Raw genomic sequence first — 25,704 nt, 5'->3', positions numbered from 1 at the left:
CTGTCTGATCTGGCACCTGCCAGTTAAGTTATCTCAGCTCACCTGGGCTAAACTCAGATCAACACTAAATTAAACCTTTACAAGATTCATGCGATCATTATGAAGTGAGTCAATGCATTTAAAGTTTTTCATGCTCACGCCTGATGGACGGGTTTGTTCACATAAAATACAGTCGCATTGTTAGATGGTCATATTATCCCGCCATGGCCATGAGTCTCTAGCTTTAAAAAAAGGCTTTTAATGCTGATATCAGTCCCCTCCAGTCCAGCCTTCTGTGGCACACGACAAGCTTTCTACATGTTCAGACTGAGGTCACATAGCCACAACTCAGATAGGGGACTGACCTCATGTGAAATCGACCCAAATCCGATGCCAGATTCAATCCTCTGTTCAACACCGAGGCTGGAAAACCCAGAGGAAAGAAAAATTCAAAATAAAGTCTTTTCTTTGTCCAGCCTATTTCTCTTTGACATAGCAGAGCTCAATATAACATCAGTATGAGATTTTCTGATCTTAATTTTAAGATCTTAAAATGCTTTTCCCCCTCTCTCACTGCAGTATTCTGTGTTGGTCTGAAATAGTCAGCTGCTGAGATAACAGTTAGGTCCAAAAGAAAACTTGACTGGCTGATAAATGCATTAAAGCATAAATTCACAATTTCACAAATTTGTCTCAGTGATCAAATTCAAGTATCAACTCTGCATATTTTATCTGTGGGTAAAACTGAGAAAACTCTGAGAAGCCAAAGAGCGGAAATAGATCAGAGAAACAGATCACAACTTAGTCATCTTTGAGAAAGAAGCTGATTTATTTCTGATGAGACAAAGAAAAGATTGTTGTGAGCAGCAAAACTTTCCCCTGAGAAATGATTTTAGCTGCATGTGGGTAAAAAACTCTGCAGATTCCCAGCTTGTGCTGAAAGATAACAAAAAATTCAGTGAAACACAGATGTTGGTCTCTCCAAAATATTTTTATAAAGGTTGATTGAGTGGAAATCTTTGGGACCTCCCGCCAGGCTCGGTGGAATTACTGTGAAAAGAAAAATCATTGACACAATAGATCAATGCAGCACCGTCACACACAGACAGCTCGGCAGATTTTTGTCAGTGTGTTGATATAAAAGAAACACAGTCCATTAGTGGTGACATAACAAATTGTTATTGATCATTTCCAGGTCTCTTGTGCCTCCCAGTGGTTCGTGCTGCGCCTTGTTACAGTAATATAGTCTGGAATAGTGATGTCACCCATACACAGAGATATATTGAACAAAAACTTAAATGCAACAGTTTTGTTTTTGCTCCCATTTTCACAGCTTTAAGTTGAAGATCTAAGACTTTATATGCACTTAATAGATAAATTCCTCTCAAATTTTCGTCATAAAATTGTTAAAAATCCATGTTAGTGAGCACTTCTCCTTTTTCACGATCATCATCTGACATGTGTGGCATATTGAGATGCTGATTAAACAGCATTGTTGATCGTGGCCCGAGGAATGTTGGTGCACTCCTCCTCAATGATTGTGTGAAGTTCCTGGATATTGGCAGCAACTGGAACACGCTGTCGTACATGCCGATCCAGAGCATCCAAACATGCACAGTGGGTGGCATGACTGGTGAATATGCAGGCCGTGCAAGAACTGTTTTCAGTTTCCAGGAACTGTGTACAGATCCCTGCAACACGGAGCCATGCATTATCATGCTGCAACATGAGATGATGGCGATGGATGAATGGTATGACAGTGGGTCTCAGGATCTCGTCATGGTACCTCTTTGCAAACAGTTTGTTGCCCGTAGTTTATGTCTGCCCATAGCATAACCCCACTGCTTGGGGCACTCTGTTCGCAACGTTACATTAGTATTAGCAAACCACTTGACCACACAGCACCAGACACACCATCTGCCATCTGCCTGGTAAAACCTAAACCAGGATTCCTCTGTGAAGAGAACACTTCTCTTAAGTGCCACACACCATCAAAGGTGTCCCACTCGAGTTGGTTACAATAATGTACTGCTGTCAGGTCAAGACCCCAGTGAGGATGATGAGCATGCAGATGAGCTTCACTGAGACGATTTCTGATGGTTTGTGCAGAATTTCCTGGTTGTGCAAACCAGTTGCTGCAGTAGCTGCTCGGGTGGCTGGTCTCAGACAATGTTGCAGGTGAAGATGCTGGATGTGGAGATCCTGAGCTGGTGCAGTTACACGTGGTCTGGAGTTGTGAGGATGATTAGATGTACTGCCAAATTCACAGAGATGGCATTGGAGATGGTTTGTGGAAGTGAAATGAACGCTCAGTTCACTGGCAACAGCTCTGGTGGATGGTCCTGCAGTCAGCTAGCCAAAGGCACGCTCCCACAAAACTTGTGACATCTGTGGCATTGTGTTGTTGGATCAAACAGCACAGTTTACTGTAACTCTCCAAAGGCACACTTTTGTAGTAATGATACTGTTTAATCAGCACCATGATTTTTACAAATTTATGATCAGAATTTGAGAGAAATATATAGGTTCGTTGAGCACATAAAAAGTCTCAGATCTTTAACTTAAAATGAAAAATGGGAACAAAAACAAAAGTATTGCATTAAAATTTTTGTCCAGTGTGCTTTGCAATAAAATTGGAAAATTGTAAACTGCAGCAGCTGAATGGTCCTATATGCTGGGTGCATTCAATACAAATTATTTCTTTCTTAAATATGGTTTTATTTTTATCATTCACTGTACGTGCAGATAGTATATCATGTCACCAGGAACCACTGACTGTTTTTGTCCTCTAGGTGGCAGCATCTCTCTGACCATGACCCTGATAACCCTGCCTGGATGCAGCCTGTTGTCTCTGGCTCCCATATTCACTACACAAGCAACAACATGTCTTTTTCGTAATGTTCCCTCAGAGAATGAAAGTTTAACAGCTTTCAAGAGGAGAGAAAGGTCAGAAACAGGACAGAAAAATGAGTTTATTGTATAATTTTTCTCTATATATTTGAATTCAAATTTAAAATGGTGCTTGTAATGTAAACTCCCCAAACCACATACACACATATGTGAGACATTATAGTGCTGTAAGTGCTATGAAATGCTTCATCTGCCTTTGCTTTGAGTTTAACTGTGAGACCACAATGTGATTTATTGATAAAGATACTGCATATATATTCAGAATTAAATTTATTTCTTAAAAATGGGTGTGAACATTTAAGGGAATATATTTTGCCACTTTCTCTAATGAGACATGAAATTCTATTTTGACTTTTTACACACCCTAAAACAATGTGTCCATTTCAAGACACCCTTGTTTCCAGTTTGAGATGTGACATGTTTATTTTTTTTTTTTAACTTTTCAGACATCATTAGCACCACAGATGAACAGTCTGTTCGTCAGTGCTGATAAGTCAGCCACAGTCGACGTGGAGCTTTAATCCAAACCAGATTATTTGTAGTGACGGTGAGTTCTTTATGACACTGAGGCAACAACGTCTTAATTATCACTGTGTCTCTCACCGTGGTGTCACGCTGTGGTTTTGCACAACTTGGGAGGTCGAGCCTCTTAACTGTTTTTCACGAGCTGTGATCACTTGAGAGGAATATTACATGTGGTGGATGCTCATGTGGTCTGTTAAAGAGAAAGCAAATCTGTAAGTCTCCCCACAAGACTGCTTTGATCACACAGACATCATGTGATCTTCAACAGATTCGTGGCACGTGCAGTCTGCTGGAGGTACTCACACACTATTTTGACTCATGTGACATCTGAAAGCAGAGCAGTGGCTGTCCACCTTCCAATAAGATGTTTTATTAATACGAAGTAATGATAGCTGCAAGGGACAAGTGAACTTTGACTTTAAAGCTTTTTAAGATGACATTACTGTTGTTCTTGTTGCTGTTATTGAAAAAATGCTGCTAATATTAATCATTTCACACTAAATGTTATGTCATATACCAACATGACATGGACCATTTGACAGCTCCTGACCTTACTTTACTAGAGATATTTTTTAGGATGATGTAAACAAAAAGTTTATTTTATTTTATTTAGTGTTCATTTCTAACTAATATAAAGTGTCTTTGAGTATCATGAAAAGCGCTCTATAAATAACATGTATTAGTTATTATTTATCTAAGAGATATGCATATTTCACTAGTGCATTTTGTGCTTTCTGGGGTGGGAAATAAATCTTTAAAAACAGGACTGAGATCTTTGACAAAAAAACTTCTTTACTCAATGGCCACTTACTAGATTTTTTCCTCGGGTGTTCAATTGTGTCTTTCCATCTTTATCAACAGGTGAAATTTGCTCAGTTGTCCAACTCTTCTGTTGTCTTTATTTTATCAAATTGGCAAACTCCATTTTCCGATGTTGACTGTGACATTTGGTTGAAAGCAAAAATAAAGCAAGAGGACTTTAATTTAGGAATATTTCCGAGGCCAAGAATTAAATTTCATGCTAAAATTTAGATCATTATGAGACAAACATTGTGAGAGCTTGTATATCTTATCAGTAGTACATGTTCTATGACAGTAGCTCCAAACTTCTGTGGTTTGTGACCCACTAAAATGCAGCAGTATCGAACTGTGACTGCTCTGCACAGGCTGCATTTGTCCATAAGCTGTGAACAGTTCAACCAGTCATTTTTGCTTCATGTGTTGCTTAGTTTTAGTAATATTATCAGGCATGAGAAGGTAAAATTATCCGGTGTAAATGTAATGATCCAAGAAAACTCTGAACAACATTTATTTTGAGTAGAAAATATTTGTTTCTTTCCCATCATCATCTTATGACCCACTAAAGAGGTCCCAGCCTCAATGTTAGGAATACGGGTGTGGCGATATCTTGCTATTGAAAATAACTATTTAAACTATTTGAGCATGACATATTGAAACCATGTTAATAATACACTTATGATTATATTGTGTAAATATTCCAGCGCCTCTTAAATCATTTCCGTTTCTGTCTGTTCTCGCTGTGTCTCCCTCCCTCAACACCATCTGGCTGCCTTTTCACTATCCATTAAGTGTAACTGTTCTTTTTGTACTTTTTGTACAGCTTGGTGACAGACTTGCTACACTCATATTTCGAGTGTGAAACATTTGTCAAAAAGAGACAAAAAGTACAATTAACAAAGTTCAAGATGAATTTGATTATTTTTTCTTAAATTTTCTGTAGAAATTGTGATAATATCGTCATCTCATCATGGGTTCTTTCTGCCACGTTAACCATGCTGTGAAATCTAATATTGAGCTAGCCCGAGCTAGAAAACACCTTTTTTTTTAAACATATATTACGTTTTTGACAGGGGGATTCTTGTAGAATACAGGAAATTAAATAAGATAAAAACAGCACATTTAGCATTAAAATACTGCCTGGTACAAAGAGGCCAGCTGAGTCATTCAGGTTTGAAAATCTTGGTGTTTTTATTGTAAGTATTGCATCTTCAACTTACACGGCTAGAATCATCATCAGACTGCATGTTTTACAAAGGATGGCCACAGGTTCAGAACAACAGGAGGACTCCCTGCGTGGGACTGCTCGTTTGGTTGGGCTGACTCGACCCCATGGACCCGTTTGCTCAAAAGCCAGACGCCAGAATGGAGTGTGGTTTACAAAAGACACTGTAACTTCCACTTTGTCGTGGCTGGTCGGTACACTTCTGGCCGATAAGCTGCAAAACTGGAACTCAACGCTCCTGGAAAGTGAACCTGAACCACAGTCAGGACCGCATGTCTAAACCTTTAAACACAGAGGTAAAAATATAGCTTTGTGATCACCAGCTTATGAAGATATGCTATTGTTTTGAATCTGCAGCATAGCCAGAAACTCTTTGTCAGACATCCCAACTAACCTGGGCTGATCCAGGACCAGTCTGCACTGAGCTGACAGTCAAGCTCAGTTTACTTTCAGTGCAAAATAATAGCTGCAAATTATGTGACAGAACCTTCACTCCCCGTTATCTGACGCTGGACATATTCGCCATTCTTATGACGAATACACAGACGTCCGATATTTACTGAGAAGTAGATGGGAACCAGCCCAACTGAGATCAGTGCAGACTAGTCATGAACCAGGTGCCTCTCTAAAGCTCAGCCTTGGTAAGACGTGTAGCACGCACACACACACGCACACACTCACATGCTCTCACACACACTCACATGAGAGAGGACAGACCTGGCTTCAGTTTAATCAGTTCTTATAGTTTGTTTTATCCCGTCTGGGAATACAAGATCAGAGCAGTTTGCCACATGAGACAACACAATGAGTGCCAGACAGTTTTCACACATTTCAGTGATAAACAACAAAACCCAACACTATCAGAGTCGCCCCAATGCAGTAAAACATATACTGTACTCCGAGCAGGGTAAAACACTAGGATGTGATCCAGGTCCGCACGAGGAGTGGAATTCAATTACTGTCAAACATGGGACCTCTTTTTTCTTTCCTGTCAGCAGTGCAGGTTCATAAAACCAACATATGAAGACGAAAACAAAACAAAAAAAGAGTTGAAGGTTAATAACTTAAACAGGGGAAGAATAAATGTAAACTGTCCCTCAGAGAGAGAGATGAAGAGAGAGGACACTGAGGTGTTCTGAGGTGGTTTTGGCATTTTTTTTTTTTTTAAATAATCAAGCACCAGAAGTGGTGACTTTCTGATTCAGTGCCAAGTCCAACAACCTCAACGTAGCTCCGCCAAGAGCTTACATGTCAAACTCTACACCTTAATGATGTCCTTCAGAGAACCCAAAGGATTTGTTCTTTTATGTCGAGTTTTTTTTTTCTTTAAATCCTCAGTCGGAGGCATTGAATTGTAAATGTAAGACACATTTTGTCAACTAAAACACAAGTCTAATAGAGACTACAATCCTCTTAATAGAGGAAAGTGGAGTTTTAGACCCCCGTTATTGTGTAGTAGCTGGCTCAATATCTGCCAGTAAAGTCTAGGCTATCGATAAACCTTGTGCAGAGATGACCCCCCTCCGTCAGCACAGACCCAAAAACAACCCAGACAGGAGAACTTATCAACAAGATGGCCAATGTTTCACCTTGAAGGCTGGTTATGGAGGGAAGCCATTTTGCCTGTCTTATTGTTTTAGATCTGCATTTATCCTCACAGGCTGTTGTCAGGGGGGTCGGCTCCGGACAAGGCTGGTGACTCTAAACAGGCGAGGCTCAGCACTAGGAGCAGCTTAGGGGCCAATTACATTTCAAGTGTCCATTGAGTTAAACATCAGAAAAAAAGAAACAAAATGGCTACATTTCTTTACCCCTCCCACCCTCCCCACCCCAAAAAAAAAAAAGCCATAAAATATACAATTTTTAAAATAAGGAATGAGGAATAAGCATCAAAAAGAGGAGTAAAATAAGACAGAACCAAAATAAGTTAACTTCTTTTTCCCTGTTTGCTTGTGTTCTTTGAGGGATTGAGAAATAAATATCTTAAAAGGGAGGTTGTTGTTATTTTCTTTCACATACAAAAGGTTCCATGTGAGCTCCATGAGAGAAAATGATAGTGGAAAAGAAAAAATAAAAACAGTGGTTGAAGTGCAATTCTTAATGCCAGTGGAATTGGGATGGCGAACATTGACATCATACAACCCGTTTTCTCCTTCCCACACTTCAGGCTTTCCCTCCGCAGATCACCTGACCACCAGTGGAATGCCATATACAGCTTATTTCCCCCCCAAATTCATGAACATTATAAACAAGAGAAAAAAAATAAATAAAAGAGTGCCACACAAACTCAGCGTTCTCCCACAGAAGTCATAATGGGTCCGCTTTTCTTTTCTGCAACTGGGAAGTTGTTCTGTTTTATTCTTATAATCGCTTTGAAAAGTAACTTTTCTTCTCCGTCAGCGCAGCAACAGAATGAGTAACTTCCACCAGCAAACCGAACAAAGTGATAGCGTCCATGCCACATCCACCGCCAACTCTGAAGAGGATAAAATCGTTCCAAAAATGTAATTTAAAATGCACAATAAACACAGGTCAAACAGCAACAGAGGCAATAGTTCTATCCATGAGCTCTAACTTTTTTTTTAAACTCCTTTTTAAGGTTTAATTCATTAAGCTATTTGTATGTACAAAATAAGAAAAGAAATTTGCTTTTTGGACGGTCACACAGTCTTTAGGGGAGAAGAGAGAAAAAAAAATAAACGGGAAGGAGTTCAAACTGACGAGACAAAAAGGACTACAAGAGTTATTGCTTGTTACTGCTGGAGACAGGATGGACATCTATTCCAAAGTTTGTTGTCGTTTGGACTTTTTCCTTGTTGCTGTTGTTGATTTTTTTTTTATTGTAATTTTTTTTTTTTTTTTTTTTTTTTTTACCTCTTGGTTTGTGCCGTTTCTATGGACAGCTCTAAAGTAGGCAAGTGCAGGATAGCTTTTTGTAGCTGCTTGTCGAGGGGAGAGAAACCAAAACAGAAAATACACACACAAGTTACAATTTCCACTCTTTGAAAATGCACTGAGCACCCACATTCGACAGGAATGTTGTTGTTTTTTCCTCCATTTTTTTCTTTTTTTTTTGGTTGTTTTCCTCGGTGCTTGGTTGGAAACAATCACTGCAGACACACTTTGTTTTGCTTTACAAGCTTCGCAGTGGTGGATCTGATCTGCTTCCCCGTTGGTTTGTTTCACAATAGCACCAATTTGAGTGTCCGAGCTTCTGCGGTGTCGAGCAGAGGATATGAAAACAAACAATAAGACGGGGGTTAAATTCAGGGATGATGGGACGTTAGTCACGCTCAAGCTGTGTTGATATGGCAAAGTTCACCCACAGTCTTGATGATAGTCCAGATTAGATGTGCTCCCGTTTATCCAGGCCCAACACCAGAACGTTAAGAAGGGATACACAGGACCAGCTCAACACACACACACACACACACACACACAGACACACACGCATGTACACACACACACACACACACACACACACACACACCACAGGAGAGAGAACCAAACAGAAACTCTGAATTTTTTCAATATCCTACGAATTTAAGTGCATTTTGGATCAAATCAGGGGTTGTGTTTCTTTAAAAAAAATTCAGACACTTCGTTCATTTCAATTGCATGGGTTTAAAATTGAAGTTGTTGAACAATTTTAAATCAATCAAGTCTCTGATCTCCCATTGAAAGAAAATTAAAATCAGTTGGCAGTTTCACGTCTGTGTTTGGGTCCCTGGTATCGGTGTTGGTCGGGGCGGCTCAAAGTTCAGGAGTGAGGAAAAGCTCTCAGTGGAGCTCCTCAAACAGCAGCGCAGGATGGAGGTGGGGGGCAACTAAAGAAGCTGGAGCTGCTGAGAGGCAGGAACGACGGAGACGCTGGGGGGTGTGACCGTCGTCTGAGGTGACTGGGTGTGTGTACGTAGGCATGGCTGGATGGACAAACGAACGGGAGGGCAGGCGGGTTTGGCGGGCAAGTGGTGCGGGGCTCTAGGAGGAGAAGGCAAGTTTGACACTGCAGGAGGAGTAGCCCTCGTCGCTGGCCATGCTCTGCAAGCTGCTGTGGTCGTCCAGGTCGCTGGTGCTGGCTGTGCTCACACTGTCCAGCTCTCCATGGGAGAACTCCGTGCTTTCCACGTCCACCTCGATCTCCTCTGCAGCCAAGGACAGAGAGATGAATGGAGAGAGGGCAGAGAGAAAGAGACAAAACTCTTTAGTGGACAACACATTAGTGTGGGGATAATGAGATTTGCTTTAAGGATAAGGCAGGGGATATTCTTTATTTTTTCTTAGTCAACAAATTCCACAATAAAAACAACACCAGCACTGCTACACAATACTTTATAACATCATTTACATCACTATATCGCAGCGGTCCATGTAAATAAATGAGTATCCTGTTAATTTGAGTTTCACTTGGTTGAACCGAGATGGAACCAGATCAGAATGACATAAAGTAATAATACTTCACCTAACCAAAGTTTACTTCAAACCTTTCGAGATGTATTTACTTCTTACACCTCTGTCCAGGTATTTGAGTTGATTATTTTCACCTCATTTCACATACAGTCCCAGAGGGGCTCTGACCGGTACAACCTTAATGTGGTAATATTAGCCCGAGAGCAGATGGATGGTTTGATGGCCTTGTAGTTGCCAAATTAAAATCCTGTTTAAAGAATGTGGCCTCACTCACCTTGGTCAGAGTCAGAGCGGTCGGAGCAGAGGGTGGAGCCCACACTATCCATGCGTATCCTCTCCCCCTCCCCTGGGCTGCTCTGGGCTGCAGCACTGCTGCCGCCCCTCAGCAGCTCCAGCTGGCGCTGGAGGTGTCTCTGCTCCCGCTCCAGGGACTCCAGCTGGTATTGGCTCTTCCTGTCTGCCTCTTCAAGTTTCTGGTCAGGAGAAAGAAAAGGAGGAGGCAGATAATAGGTTAATTGTGTGTGGGGATCAGGGTCACATGAGAATGTATAGATAAAGTTCAAGTGTTTAAGAGTAAAGGACAGCCAGATAAAATCACGTTGAGAAAGAAAAGTGAGACACAAGAAGAGTAGATGGCTGCACACATCAATCGTGGCAGTGAAGAAATATAGAGGAGATAAGAGTGAGAGAAGAAAAGCTGGTAGAACCGCTTAAACAACAGTGCCTAGATACAGAAGAGATGGATGTTAGACTATAAAGAAATTCCTTTCATATAAAAGGCTCTCAGAATACAAGCGGCACAAAACAAACAGCAGCTGTTTTAGCATTCAGCACCAAACACGCCATGTCCCTTGGCCCTTCTCCTGCCAGCTCTGAAACCCCACGATGATTTCCCTCACCTGCCTTGTTTACACCGTATCACCTCCTTTACCCGCTGCCTCTTTCCGCCTTGTGCCATGACAATATAAGCGAGGGCCGTGGCAGGGACTGATACAGCCATGTGCTGTGCTCTAACCTTGTAGCCTTATGTCACGGTCGCCGACAGTGACGAGCGTGACTCCCGGCGACGGACCAAAACAATGGGCCGTCAATAAGAGATGGAGAGACTCAAGTTGACAGCAGCAGAAGTGCAGAGTGATGACGGCAGTAGTGGGAGGGGGGCCACGGCAACAATATCAGCTTTATGCTTCTCAGTTACGTGAGTGCACGCTACTGCAGGCCTTTCCCATGCAGACTGCTCAATCTCTGCCAGTCACATGCCTGTTTTTTTAAGTGGACTGGAAATCGTGAAGCAGGATGTCTTAACGTGTTATATGCTCTGGCAGGGAAATTATCGCCAGTGACCAGCTGAATGCTGGCTACGTTTTGGCTGAAGTTTGTTTGCATGAGCCAGTTTTTAATGCTGTGGTAAATGTATTAAATTTACACATCTAGATTTGGATGGAATTATTCATGGATGTACTTCAGGTCTACCCTTCATTGGATTTATTCTGTTTACACCATTTACACATTCATAAACTAAAGTGAGCCATACAAGTGTTACAGGTCCTGTATGTGACATTCAGAGCATTAATATAGCAGCAAACTAGCGTTTGCTCTGTAAAGATATGGTGCAGTAATGACGTCCTGGGCAAAGAATGAAGTCACGCTACCTGTGTGTGTGCTGTAATCTGACCTTTACTGTAGTTTGTTGTGGTAAACTGTTAATGCATGTGTGTATCTTACTTGCTAGCTCATCACCACCGCGTTGCACTGCACTCATACAATAATTACAGCTGATATCAGGATGGCATCATGTAAGTGTAGTGCCCACTCTCTCGTTTCCTGATTAACACCTTTAGCTGTGTCAGCACTGTTGTTGTTGATTAGCTCTGTTTATGGAGTTAGCACCATTAGCTGCAAGCCGCCGGCTCAGCCTCCTCCATGTTGAGAACCATGTGCAGATATCTCATATGCTGTGAATTTCGCATACAGCCCCTTTAAGGGTTTTGAAATGAAAACAGCTAGTCGTTGAAAATTGCGATAAAAATGCACACTGCTGTCAATAAGGAAATGTAATCAGGTTCCCCTCAAATACATTTGTGCCACGGCCTCCCTGCCCCTGCAGCAACACAAATAAATTACGTATCAAGAGTGATCCCAGCAGACGATAGTTGAATCTGGCAGCAAAGGTCAAAACAAACACAATCCAAGCAGGGGTTTATTTATTGTTATGGCAGTGCATGTTAGTGTATTTGTATCAGCCTATCATTCTGATCTCATTTGAGCAGTAAATACATTGTTGTCTTGTTTTCATCTTTGTTCTGTTTGGTTGCAGAATACTTCATATTTTTATTTCTTTGGGGTCAAATGCGTTTCAGACTCGAACACTGCTCTATTTTGCTTGCTTCACTTCCTTCTTTCGCCCTGTGGTTCATATTTACGTGACGTCAGCTCTCTGTGGGCTAATCATCCCGTACCTTTATGTGTGCTTTGGCTTTGTTGAGCAGGCCCAGGGTGGTGTGGCGGTTGCAGTCGGGTCCAAGGGGTATGAGGGCCTTCAACCTCTCAAGACACAGCCGCAGGTGAGCTCGTCTGCGGAGAAAAGACAGAAACAGTGTGAAAAATGAAAAACGAAAATGTGATCTGCACTGCAACCTTATATCAATGGTCAGGAGGTTTCTTAAGGGAAATTTCACTCTAAACACTGTTTAAACCAGCTGCCCCTTGTGTTATTCAGTTGATTTCTTTTATTTTCTGATGCATAGATTACAGGTTAACATAGACGTTAAGATGTTTACATGACTTTACACCAATCCCTAAAAAAACCCCCAACGTATTCACATCCGTTGATAGTATTTGCTGAGCATCTCTGGATTTTCTTCTAAAAGACCTGCACTTCAGCACCTAAATGCAAGCAACATTCTGTCGTCTTGGTATGCAGGCTCATTAGAAGACATTGTATTCTTTGTGAGGATCCAACAGCTGCAGACCTGGCTCATGTATTGTAAATCCCCAGCTTATCGTTCAACAACACTGCAGGTTACATATGATTCACGTCCCACATAATCCTCTGCAGGTATTTCTTGCACCCAGCTTTAGTTACCCTTCTCGCCTACATTACAAACAAGTCTTAGCTGAAAGAAGGGGGGGGGGGGAAGGTGTAACGGCATTTCCTAGACCCTGCTTGGCTCATATGCTCCATCATTCTGACAGTCCCTTATTCTGTGACTGCAGACAGGCCAGGGGTACTATCTATCCTGCTAATGGCTCCGAGTTGAGAGGTAAAGAGTGATAATTGTGGCTATAACACAATCAGCGCTCCATTAGCGGGAGCTGCCCTTTCAGCTCGCCTGAAGGGAAAAGTGGAGAGACATTAAGAATCAGTGGACTCAGCGGAGCCACCCAGGACCTCAGGAACTATCTCTGGGGGGAGCCCAGAGGAGACAAGCCCAGGGGACCGGAGCAGGAATTCACTGCACTGATTACGCCGGGCCAGACTGCTCTCTGCTATGCTCTGCTGCTTTAAGACTGGTGGAGACATGTGAGCACTGGCTAGAGTATATCCGTCTGTGTGCATGTCAGTGTGTGTGTGTGTGTGCAAGTATGTGTGTGTGTGAGGAGGGAAGGTTCAGCTATGCGTGGATAGTGCTGCCGATAAGAACAGGAGAGAAGAGCAAGCCATTACACCAGTACAGTATGCGTGAGTGTGTGGTGCTTAAACTACATGAACGAGACAAGTGCTGCATGTCTGGGGAGTTAAAGAGGAGGTGCCCTGGTTCCGTCTGTTGTGCTATACCTTGATGATGTCACAAGACACACACGTTTTCAACCTGGGACTTGGTAACGATGATGAGTCTGGCTCAGGTCATCTGTGTGTGTAATCACTTTTATCCACAGGAGGGAGCAGAGTCCACCTTTGCTCTTTAGCTGTGAAACGTCTATCTGTGTTTGCCTCATCTGAACCCCGACACACACACATGCACACTCTCAGTCACACACAGATATCAGCTGGCAATTAATCACTTTCTACTCTTTCTACAGCAGCCTGAGGGGGGTACACACAGTTCCACCTGGGAGACGTCTAGGACACACTACAGAGCAGACAACATGGCAGAATATCTGTCTCAGTAATTTCAATTCTGATCATTTTTTTCAACACTGCGATTATGATTATTACTTGATCATGAGGAAATCAGGCATTAAGTGCATACTGCTAACCATTTTCAAATTAAGTAGGCCATGTACATGGAATGTTTAAACATTGCTGATAGGCCAATAAATAATTTATTGTGCAGCTGGAGCTGAAGAGCTGACACAAATATAATTTCACGTTACGTGCAAGAACAAACATGTACTTGCTGCTGAGCGTCCCGTTTTTAATCAGTAAAATGTGTGTAACACTCATGCATGACTAAGGACATCTTGTGCGCTCTTACTTTTTCCTTAGTCACAAACATTTTTTCCACTCACAGGGGCGAGGGAGTGCCTGATATAGAGGGCTGCGAGGACAGAACAGAACTAGACACACTGGTCATGTGTGGGCCCGTATGTCCGTCTAGCCTGTCAGGCGTCGAGCTAACAAACTCCAGACACCAGAGACCACCATCTTCTCCTCGACTCCCATCGAGATTAAAACAACCATCTCAGCAGACAACCTCAGATAACCCCCACTTACAGCCACTCCTGTCCTTCCCCACCCTCCCCCTCTCCCCTTCTCCCTGACCCAGCTGACATGATGAATGTACAGAGGAAGCGGAGGGGCACGTTGGCCGCACAGGCTCCGCAGAATATCACCATCTAACTCTGTCTATGACCGAAATATCCCATTATGGTGCTTAGGACTAAGACTTCGATTAGTGAGTGCAGTGTGAGGCGTCACTTGTCGGGCTGCTGAATCACCACTTTTTGCCGAGTCAGTGTCAAACCACAAACACCTTTTCACACCCATATGATGATGATGAGGAGGAGGGGGCAGAGGAGGAGTCTGCCATGCTGTCATCCTCTTCAGCACTTTGAGTCCTAGTTTTGTTCTTTTCACAGCAACATTCTGCACCGTGTGACCACATGCTACTGTCTTGGCGGCTACTGATAGGCAGACATGTGAGACGTCTGCGTGACATATTGTCCTAATCTCTGGTGCATGACGTGCTCTGCTGTGGAGCACTCTGATAACTACAGGAGCCCCCGAAAAGCATAAGAGTGAGTGACGGAGGAACAGAGTGTGACTGTGAGGGAAGGAGAAGAGAGAGTGTGTGCTAGAGTGTAATTCACTGCCATCACGTCGGGCTGCCTGGCAATGGGAAGTCAAACAACTGGAACTCTTATTCTCAGCTGGCTAGTATTTCAGAAATCACTCTGGGAGAAAAACGATTATGTCCTCAGAGCTGCAGGCAAAACTAAAGATAATGGCAGAGACTGGTTTATCATGTTAGTCTGCACCAGCACTATCTCTAGCCGTGTCACTTAGGGGTTAAAGGTCATAAGTTACTAGCTACTGGTGATGCCCCCAAGACGGGGCCCTAATCCCTGAAAAGGCTTGTTTATCATGTCGACCCACGGCCAAAGAGCTTAAGCCATTTGCAGCTTACGATATGAGTGGCGGCTTGTGACCATAAATACCTGCGTGCTGCAGCCAGAATCTCTCTCTGCCTTGTAGCCACGTAACACAGCAACAGAGCCTACTGTTTCCCCAGTTCTTAGAAAAGGCTGGTGCTAGTTACATAAACTGCAATGGATTTACTGTGCAGCCCCATAACTCCATGTCCTCAGCTGCTAAAGCTAAGGATCGGTCAAGTAAACTTAACAGGAAGAATGTGACATCACAGGTCAGCAGGCAGTGTCAGTAGGTTGCTGTTAATGTGGGTGAATTGACCTCATTTTCATCAGGGGTGAAACTGCTCTCCTGAGGGTAGTACTCTCTAGTGATTAGGACTACATATATTATTGCGATGTCAACCTATGAGATAATCACACTGCAAAAGACATTTTGTGATGTGTAATTGCACTTACTGATTTTTTTTTTTTTTAGTTAGCTAAAAGAAAGTATCAGCAGAAAACTGCACTTAAAAATGTATCTTTTCTTTTCCGTGTATACTTGACATGAGCCCAACTGACCGGGCCAGGTTTGGAGAAATATTATATTATATACAAATGATTTTCAGGTTTGGCTGCCTTGATGTTGTGCTTCATGTTCTTTTAGGTATAAATATAGTGTAAAAATAAATAAAAATGATGTCTGTGTTGGGCTGCTTCTTGTTCAGTGCTGAGGTTTGTTATTTACATGACAAAGCATGAACAGAACACAAAGGCTATTTCAGCTTTTCTTTTCTTCAACTTACATTAACTGTGTCATGGATGGGTTGGTTGGAAAATAAAAAAACAGAATGTCAGGTTCAGGACAGACTCAGTTACTACTCTTCCAGACTCAGGTCGGTTCAGACAGATGTTCAATTTGTTTAAAGACTGTTGAAAATAATTTGCTTTAATTGTTTTAGTTCAACAAGTAATTTGTTGTATTTTAGCAGTATACTGTGCAGGCCTACTAGTTAAAGATCCAAAAGCAAAAACAGCTGTATTGATAGTTAGCCATGTTTAGCTCCATATTACAATCATTTAGACTAAAAAAAAAAATCATAGATGCAATGATTATAAAAAGCCAATTTCACATACGAAACAACTAAAAAACAATCACACCTTCAAGTACTGAAAATAATCAACTGCAGCAAAACAACAAAAATCAAAATCAAAAGTCACAACTGCAATGAATGACAGGATCTCTATGATAACAGACAGTGTGGAAAACATCAGTACATAAACACAACATAAAGTGAGATATCACTAATGCAGACTAATAGTGAAAGCTATAGCTTTGCCCCTCAGTATTTCCAGTGTCTAATGAATGGCACAGCGAGCCATTGCCTGAACGGGGATCTCTTCATCTGTGGCGGATTACATAACACGTGGCCAGTTGCTACCAGGACCTGTGCTCCAAACTGTCACGCACAGCAGGGAGATCAAATCCCTCACTGACAATAAGACAACACAGGCAGAAAAGCCTTGTTTTGCCTCGTATTTTGTGGTGAGAGATTCCTGGGAAGGAAGCGAATATAATAGCATGTTTCACTTTGTTTTTGTTTGGTTTGTCTTTTTTTTTTTCGTTTTGTTGCCTTGCGGGTATACCTAAGCTAACAGCTGCTTTTGAAATCCCACGCTCTCTCTGGTAGTGAGGCAGTGAGCTTCTGTGAACTAGAGTCTTAATGCAGATCGATTCATAATGTTACTGGCTATTCAAAGGAAACCACATCTAAGGCCAATCTCCCACGAGTTCACAGGAGTTGCCTGGAACTTACAGTGTAAATGTGTGCGGATTGTAACAGCATTCATAAAAGAACTATAGAGATGGGGAGCTTTTAGTTTCCACTTGTTAATGAAGATGGTCATTTCATTTTCATACTTCTACACAATCAAGTCTGAATCAATGGTGGCTTGGTTCAGACATGACCCTGAAACATTATGAAATTATTTTGAAATAAGGGTGAAGCATGCATTTCAATAGGCACATTGCAAGTATAATTCCATCATTCGCAAAATTCAGCAAAAAAATCAGCGGCATTCAGCAAAAACAGACCAAGGTAAAAATGTCTTCTAAAAAATAAAGAAGCTGATTTAATACCCTGCTATGCACAATCAAAAATAGAAGATTTAAAGTGTGCGAAATCCTAAAGGCACGACCTGCAGGCTCGCCACAGACACAGCCAGCCTTCCCTTTCCTCCTGAGACAATGAGACGCTTCCACTTCACCAGTGTGTTGTGTGTGTGCATGTGTGTCTCTTTCATGCTTGTGTGTGTGTGTGCTCCTGTGGCTTGTGTTCCTGATGGGCCCCAGATGGGTACGCAGGCAGGCAGCTCTGCCTTTTGGCTTTGACATGTGAGCGAGCAGCCAGCCGGCCCCGGGTCACTGCACCACACCTTTCCTCCTCATCCACCCTCCTCTCTCATCCCGGGCCCCCCCTGAATCACGTGCAGAAAGACCTGCCCTTTTCTCCCAAATTCGACTACTTTCAGTCTCCTTTCCTTGCTGCAGTTCAGCCGAATTCAAACGCAAAGCCCTGCCTCATTTGTAAGTTTAAGTAACACTGGGAAACATTTATACTAAAACAAATCCGTCGTCATCTCTGTACCGCTCTTCATCTCACTGTGAGCGGGTTCAGTCGTTCTTGAAATGCGTCAAACTGCCTCCAATGTGATTGAAGCAGAGTCCTTTTTAAAGAAGCACTTTGAAGCTCTCCCTGTTGGTATGGGAGAGCTGCCCACCACAGCTCTTACAGAACCTACGCACATCATATGTACATCTCTCTCTCTCTCTCTCTCTTGTCAGTACAACGAACAACAGCTCTACTGCACTCAACCTCCCTCGTCCTTGTATCATCTCATGCGCACAAGCAGAGTGCATGTGCCTTTGGACAGGCGCTGAAGGGCGCACACACACACACACACACACACACACACACACACACACACACACACACACACACACACACACACACACACACACACCTCTGTGTGCATACATGCACACACATATCTGATATCTCTGTAGTCAAAAACTAGTGTCAGACAAATAGCCCCTTAAATTTCTGTGTGACGTGAAACAAGTGTAGTGGCAGCAACAAGCTGCAATTCCATCAAGACAACAAGAGCAATCAGCACAGTAGTGTCTTGAAAATATTCCAGTGACTCTAGTAGGATAATGCTAGAGACAAGTGTGAGGGTATTGTTAACACCCTTAGTCTTGCTGAAATACCAAAACATAGACTGTCTTGTCTTATACATTGTTAAACAAACATTTTCTCGCATGACTTCATGATGAACCCAGAATCCAAACAGGAGAAAATTCTTAATGAATTAAAATCACGGGGGTCCATGTTTAACAACAGCAAAACTACATCAAAATATCCATTTACAAACTCTCACACAACTCGTACAGTATAATCCAAGTCTAAATTTATCCAGTTGTAAACTCAGTTCTTCTTAAGAACATGCATTTTCTCTTAAACCTTACTATTTAAAACCCCTCCACATAAACAGTCTGACACACGCGGACGAGTAAGCAGCCTAAGCTTGCTCAGGTGTGCTTCTCATGGATTCGTCATTCATCATGCAGGCATGCGAGAACAACAAAGTTTCCTTCATGAATTCAAGGTAACACAGGGTAAGTAAGTGATTATACGAATAATCATTTTGTGGGTGAAGTATTCCTTTAAACTGCACAACAGGTCTTTCCAACCACAGGAGGTTCTCCCACAAGCAATAAAAAAAAGAAAGCCTGTAGCCTAGTTGTTGTCCACTTAATGTCTGCTGCTGCCAGGTCAAACACAAGCCTCCAGACTGCAACAACTTATTCAGCCTGTAAGCAAGCACTACGAGTCTCTGATATTAATATTGGTATCGGAAATACTTACTTAATAAGACACTAAATGTAGCCAATATCCTAAAAACGAAGTAAGAAAAACAACATTGAAATGTGCAAACTTATTTCTCAAACCAAGCCATATGTTTTTATCCATTATCAACAATTTGCCAATTGGCACATGAATACACATGAGGACCTTATAGTCTCCGAGTTAGCTCCTGAGACACTTTGGTTTTTGAAGTTCTACATTTTGTGATGCTAACAACATCTAATCTTCCAGTATTTTCCTTTCTTATCCTGTTTTTAATAGGGCACACATCATCTGAATTTCCTTTTTGTTTTGCAGTGATGTTATTTTGAAGGTACTTCTTTTGACTAAATTACACAAAACATCATTTCACTTGCATCCTGTCACTTTGAAGACAATACTTGATGGCAATTAGGGAGCCATCCAGACATTTTTTCTGTCTTTTCTTTGTTCCTTACACAAACTAAAAGCCTCAATTGATTATCTCACGTGTCCGTTAAACAGACTGAAATTTGTGCAGATCTAATGCATGGTGTTTTCTGTGCGCAGTGAGTATTGAGAGGGGAAGAAGCTGAGCAGAAAAAAGGGAAAATACATATTCATGTAAGTGTGCTTTATGTGTGCATAAAATAAATGCCAATAAAAGAACACCTGGGCCTGAAGAGTGGCATGGACAGAGTAGGATTTTTTCATTCTTTTCATAAACCAAAAGCAGCTGAAAGCAGCACCTACAAAGCAAGTGGAGTTTCTGCTTATTCCTCATTCAAAGTCCTCTGGAACCTGCAGCGTTAGTCGAAGCACAAGCGATGGAGAAAAAAAAAATGGCTGCCCTAGATTCCAAACTTGTGAATACATAAATAATGGATAACTTCTCAGGCCATCCAAGATGTCTGACATAATTACTGGACGTGCTCTTAAAAGGGGAGGGTCAGATTTCCAGCCCAGATACCAGTCAATACACTTCTCTCTGGCAAATCCCACACTCTCAAACCCATTTAACACACACACACACACACACACACACACACACACACACACACACACACACACACACACACACTATTTGACCTACTTCTAATACATGCAGAGGGGGAGGAAATTTGACCCTTCACCCAGTTATTACACTAATTACACATCACCAATGACTGTCTCAGCGGTAAATCTCCTAAATTGACATGCGAAAGGAAATTAAGACATCATTACACGGGCCCTCTTAGGGGAAAAAAAACATAAAAAATAAAAACTTGACTTCGTGAGGGAGTTCTACTGTTCATCCTCTGCCTTACTCTTCTTTGAGTGTCAGGGCTCATTTAAAGCAGCCGCAAATCATGATTCTCAGCAATGTCAAAGATTATTGGAGTGATTAGAGTATTTTGTAATGCAAAGCCTCATTTAAAGTAGACTAAGCCATGTCCATGGAGCACTACATCAAATCAGCGGCAAATGATCTCACTGTGTGGTGGGAGGCAATTAAATCAAACAGAAACTGTGGGCACAGATGTTTTTCTTTCTCTGCTTTGAGCATTATTTTCCAAAACATTCCAAATCCATTATTTCACAGTTAAAGATAGTAAGCGAGACACTGGGTTGCTCAAATGGTCCTGACCGGTCGCTAAGGCGAATCACATGTAAGGCTCCCTCTCCCAGATCATGTATAGTGGAACAACATGTGAACATGTGGCATAGCCATCCATATGCTGCAGATGGTAACATACAATATACATGGAGAGGGGGTCAACCCACATGGCAGCATATATATGAGTTACTCATGCTGCTTTGCTGTGTGACTGTAGGAATTGCTGCAAAATGTCGAGGACAGATGATCCCAACTCAAAAGAAATTACACCCCTGATGTTTGGTGGATTAATGGAATAAAATTCTTTAATTGCACATTTGGCGTCTTGTATGCATGGAACATTTTCAGCTAATTTTGTGTTCCTGGCAGTTATACAATGCAATAACGTACTTGCATTTGGCTTAATTTATAGTGAAATGGAGTGCAATTGTTTGACCTTCTTTGTAAAATGACTATCTCTAAAGTAACTGGACGAGACAATTTGCCTGCTAGATTTATACAAGATAGTGCCAGCATAACAGCAAAAATACTGATGCATATTTTGAAACTTGCTATACACATGAAAAGTTCCCAAATGATCTAAAAATAGCCAGTTGTTTCTCTGCATTAAAAAGAGAGTGAAACCCAACTTAGCAATTACAGGTCTGGGTCAATCTTAAACATACTTTCCAAAGTATTAAAGAGACTGGTATATAATCAACTAGAAGAAAATCGACTCAAACACAAAATACTTTTTGACTGCATAAAAATGAAGGGTGAGAAATTAACTAACATGGGTATGGTCATGTTATAGGAGGGCTTGCGATACCATTGATCATGGTATTCTTTTAATCAAATTAAAATGTATGGGCCTTAAAAACACAGCTGTACATTAATTTAAATCCTACTTCGCAAACAGGAAACGGGTGTGTAAAGTAGGTAAGGCCCTGTCCACAGTTATGGAAATCACATGGGGTGCCCCAGGGCTCCATTTTGGGACAATTGTTGTTTTTAATCTATGTAAATGATACGCTGGTAGCAGTGACATCTAAAATGATGCTTCACACAGACGATTCTGCCTTACTGGTATCCAGTAAGGGCACCAGAGTAATATAGGAAACTGTGTAGAGAACTGTTGCTAGTAAGAGACTGGTTGATTGACAACAAATTATCTTTACATTTGGGAAAGACAGAGTCCATTCTATTTGGCACTAAACACAAGTAAACGAAAAGCAAAGCAATTAAGGTACAGTGTGAAGGAATTATTATTGAATCCAAAACTCTCTCTCTCTCTCCATCAGTCAGTCTTTGAGGATTGAAATTGCAGCAACAATCTTCTCTAAAACTGCACAAAAGTTGAAGTTTTTCATCATTACACCCATTTTTTTAAATACTGAAGTGAAGAAACCTTTAGTTGCCTTGTTAATCCCGTACCACTTCGACTATGCTTGCGCCACATGGTATAGTGGGCTTACCCAGAAGTGTAAAAACAAAATGCAGGTGCAGAATAATACAGAATACAGAATAATGTAATCAGATACATACTCAATGCTCCTCCTAAGATACATACCGTATAAGACCCGTAGAAAAAAACAAGTTAGATACTTATTTGTTGAAGTTTGAGTTTAACGACTGAGACTTAACCATATGTATGAAATAATGTTTAAAAAGCAAACTATCAAACTGACATGGTTGGAAGACAACAAAATTGCAACACAAGAACAAGCATTATGCCATGCACTGTTCCTTGTGTAAAGCAAGAAGCTCATATTTCTATACTGGTATCTCCCTATGGAATAACCTGCCCCCGCTTATTAAACAAAGTCAAACAAAGACATTTTTTAAAACAAAAGTTAAGGTGGAGGGTTGATGGATCACCTTTATGGCAGACAATTCAAAAGTAAACCATACATGTGGAGTTGCAAAGGAGGCAAGTAAGTTTATGATGTAATTGGTTTGTTTGCAATGATGTTTTTGTGTTTCTATGCACTGTTTGCTATTTCCACTTTGGAAATAAATGTTTTTAGAAATGCCTTCAAGTGCTATCCTCTGGAATTTTCCTGTCATCATACTCCTTTGAGTTGTTAAAAAAATTCAAATCAAATCAATAATGTCCTATATGCACTGTAGCCCACACACATAAAGCTTTTATAGCGCAACAAAAACAACACACACAACACACTACAGGAAACACAACGGCTCTCTATGTTTGCTCACCACCTTTGTTAACTGGATCGCTGAGTTTACACAAAGAGCAGGGCTGTTTTTTCTGCTAAAGATGCCTCTTCTAGGATTCTCTGTTTTTTATGCCCCCTATGGGGGGTGGGGTCATTCTCCCTCTCTCACATGACTGCTGTCGGGTTGCAGGCAAGGTCACATGTTTACCCATACAGACAGTGGCACCTGACTGAGTGGGTTTTTTTTTAATAGGGGAAACTACCACTCACTAGGTTGACTGCTGGAACAGTCATCAAAGAGCCAACAGCCTGGCTGCAAAATTGGAGCTTTAGCCAACTACAGCTTTATTATCTGAGCTATAAATGGCAGGTTCAGGAAACGACAAATGCAGATGGAGACAAGCTTATATGTAGAACAGGTTTGGATTAGGATGGTGAAATCATTATTCTGGGTTTCCTTAATGCTGACAACTTTGTGAATGATTTATGATTTAACAGATGGTTCTGGCATTAGCCCATGCATAGCACATGATGTTTTACTCACATTTAGTGTCATTAATGCCCACTGGACAGAGTGTTGGACTGTGCCACTAACTGTTAATGAGGCTGGTCTGGTCCATGAATCTAATTTTATTTTCAATTACGATTTTGGATTCAAATGACTACAAGGAACATTCCGTTTTGTGACATATATCCAGCACACCTCTTTCCTTCAGAGCAGTGCTCTTTCACCATTCCCTAAAAGCCTGTACTCACTCTCAGCCAGGCTGTGGGATGTCAAGTTCACCTCAAGCCAGATTGTCAGCTGAATTATATTTAAACTTGAAATAAATCCATGATGTTGCATCATGTTGCAAATGCATGATGTTTCCAAAGTCAAATAAATAATTGTGATCATAATACTGACCATGATTTCTGCAATAATCGAGCAGCCATAATGGGACCTTAACACTAACCTATGGGACTTTAAATGACATCTTCGTTACTGTGGCCAAGATAAGCAACTACTTGCACTGTACATTTAAGCTGGTGTGGTGTAAGTTTGCCCTTAAGCAATGGTAGGCTTTCTATTTTCTGACCGACTGATGCGTCCCTCATCTCCTTTATAAAACACGGACAGATGGGATGGATGCAGAGAGTCAGTGCGAGATAGAGAGGGTGAGATATATACAGAGTGGGGGAGGAAGGGGAGTGTTCCGTCTGTGTAATCTGCCCAGAAACTAGCCATGGGCACAAACGAGAGCCAGTCTGTCAGGAATTCCGCTGGGTTTACCAATGGCAAGCAACTAAAATCCGCTTGCTTGTTTCAAGTTCTGACTCAGATTTCTTGCATCAATACCGCATGTTTAGCCAAATACTATGAAATACTAGAAAACACATGAAAGACGCACATGCTTTGTGTTGAGCACATTCATCCGGTGTGCCACGAGTGCGTTTACTTTATGCATGAGTGACACCAGTGGAAATTTAACCCCTAACCCTGACAGATAAAGACCTATACCCCACTCATGGAGCTACAAAGGACACAGCACTCATGAACTAAGCCAATAGTACGTCCTTTGTTTTGACAGTGACAGTGGTTAAGTGTTTTGTGTCTATTTCAACTGTATGGGCTAGAAAAGTTCTGTTTATCTCAAGGTCTTCCACCTGACAGTGAACATGAAATGAGCAAGAAACAAGGACATGGAACTTTGTGTCTATTGATAGAAACGCACTCAAACAATCGCAGCTCGAAGAAAATGTTCTAACACGGGTGCCGTCTTCCCTGAGGGGTATGATAGCCAGTGGCCCACGTCCTAACGGTTCTATCATCCGTTGAGGGTTTTACTACACTGTCCACACTGACAGCCAATTGTTAAGTTTGACAAACAGGGCTGAGGAATGAGGGGACTGCTCATCTGCCTCCCACACACAGCAACCGCCTTCTCGTCTGAGAAATTAAACAATTATTAACAAGTCTTGGGATTCCATAGGAACTACGCTGAATGGTGACCCATATTCTGGTTAGATTGCAGGGAACGAAAAAAAGAAATGCAGAGAGGGTGAAAATGCATTGCTGCATGTGGGTGGGTGGGAAAAGGGACTTTGATATTTCTGAGCATGCAAGCAGTTGTGACCTCAATCCCAAAAAAGAGATTCAGTGTGTGTGGAGGAGAGAGAGAGAGAGAGACAGTCTTTCCGATTGGCAGTAAAGCTCACTGTAAAAACGCATATGGATTCAGGACTGAAACCGCACTGGAAACTGGGGACAATAAAATGCAAATGGGACTTCAGAAATCAATTTGGCCCCGCGGGAACCCACCCCACCTCTGCTCAACCAATCCTAAGGCCACAAGTGGTAAATAAAGCAAAACGCAGTTGATTACTAGGCAGACCAATGCTGCTGTCACACTAAACCTGCTGAAGCCACTCCAAGCCACAAACAGCATCCGCTATGCATAGCAACAGTGCAGAGGAGGGATGGAGGACAGATTGGGATAAAGTGGAAACAGAGGAGACGGAGATGAAGCAAACAACAGTGGAGTTTGAAAGAAGAGGGATAAAAGAATAGTGCAGAAAATTTGCCCTCTTTAAGCAGCAGCCACAGACATAAACACGTGATCACACTCACGTACACACGCACACACACGTGCAGAGTTCATCGGAGTAGAGAGGGAGTAAGGGGGGGATGCGCTAGCTGTGCGGCGGGGCCAAGAGACTCTG

General features: G+C 41.8%; 1 protein-coding gene across 2 annotated transcripts in view; it reads right to left on the bottom strand.

Annotated features, from left to right (window-relative positions):
- Positions 1-8,921: 8,921 nt before the first annotated feature.
- The window catches only part of mxi1 (max interactor 1, dimerization protein), a 31,202-nt gene continuing 14,419 nt past the window's right edge, over positions 8,922-25,704 (bottom strand). For both annotated transcript variants that reach the window (XM_049571061.1, XM_049571062.1), the window contains exons 4-6: positions 12,307-12,421; positions 10,122-10,320; positions 8,922-9,582 (exon numbers count right to left, since the gene is read on the bottom strand). In XM_049571061.1, the coding sequence (XP_049427018.1) occupies positions 9,419-9,582; positions 10,122-10,320; positions 12,307-12,421 (478 nt within the window). In that variant the 3' untranslated portion in view covers positions 8,922-9,418. The remainder of the gene's footprint in view (positions 9,583-10,121; positions 10,321-12,306; positions 12,422-25,704) is intronic.

This window comes from Epinephelus fuscoguttatus, linkage group LG3 (genome assembly GCF_011397635.1).
Source record: "Epinephelus fuscoguttatus linkage group LG3, E.fuscoguttatus.final_Chr_v1".
In the NCBI taxonomy this organism is placed as follows: domain Eukaryota; kingdom Metazoa; phylum Chordata; class Actinopteri; order Perciformes; family Serranidae; genus Epinephelus; species Epinephelus fuscoguttatus.
Note: the sequence above shows the minus strand (reverse complement) of the source record. Positions and strands in the feature narration are given on the sequence as shown.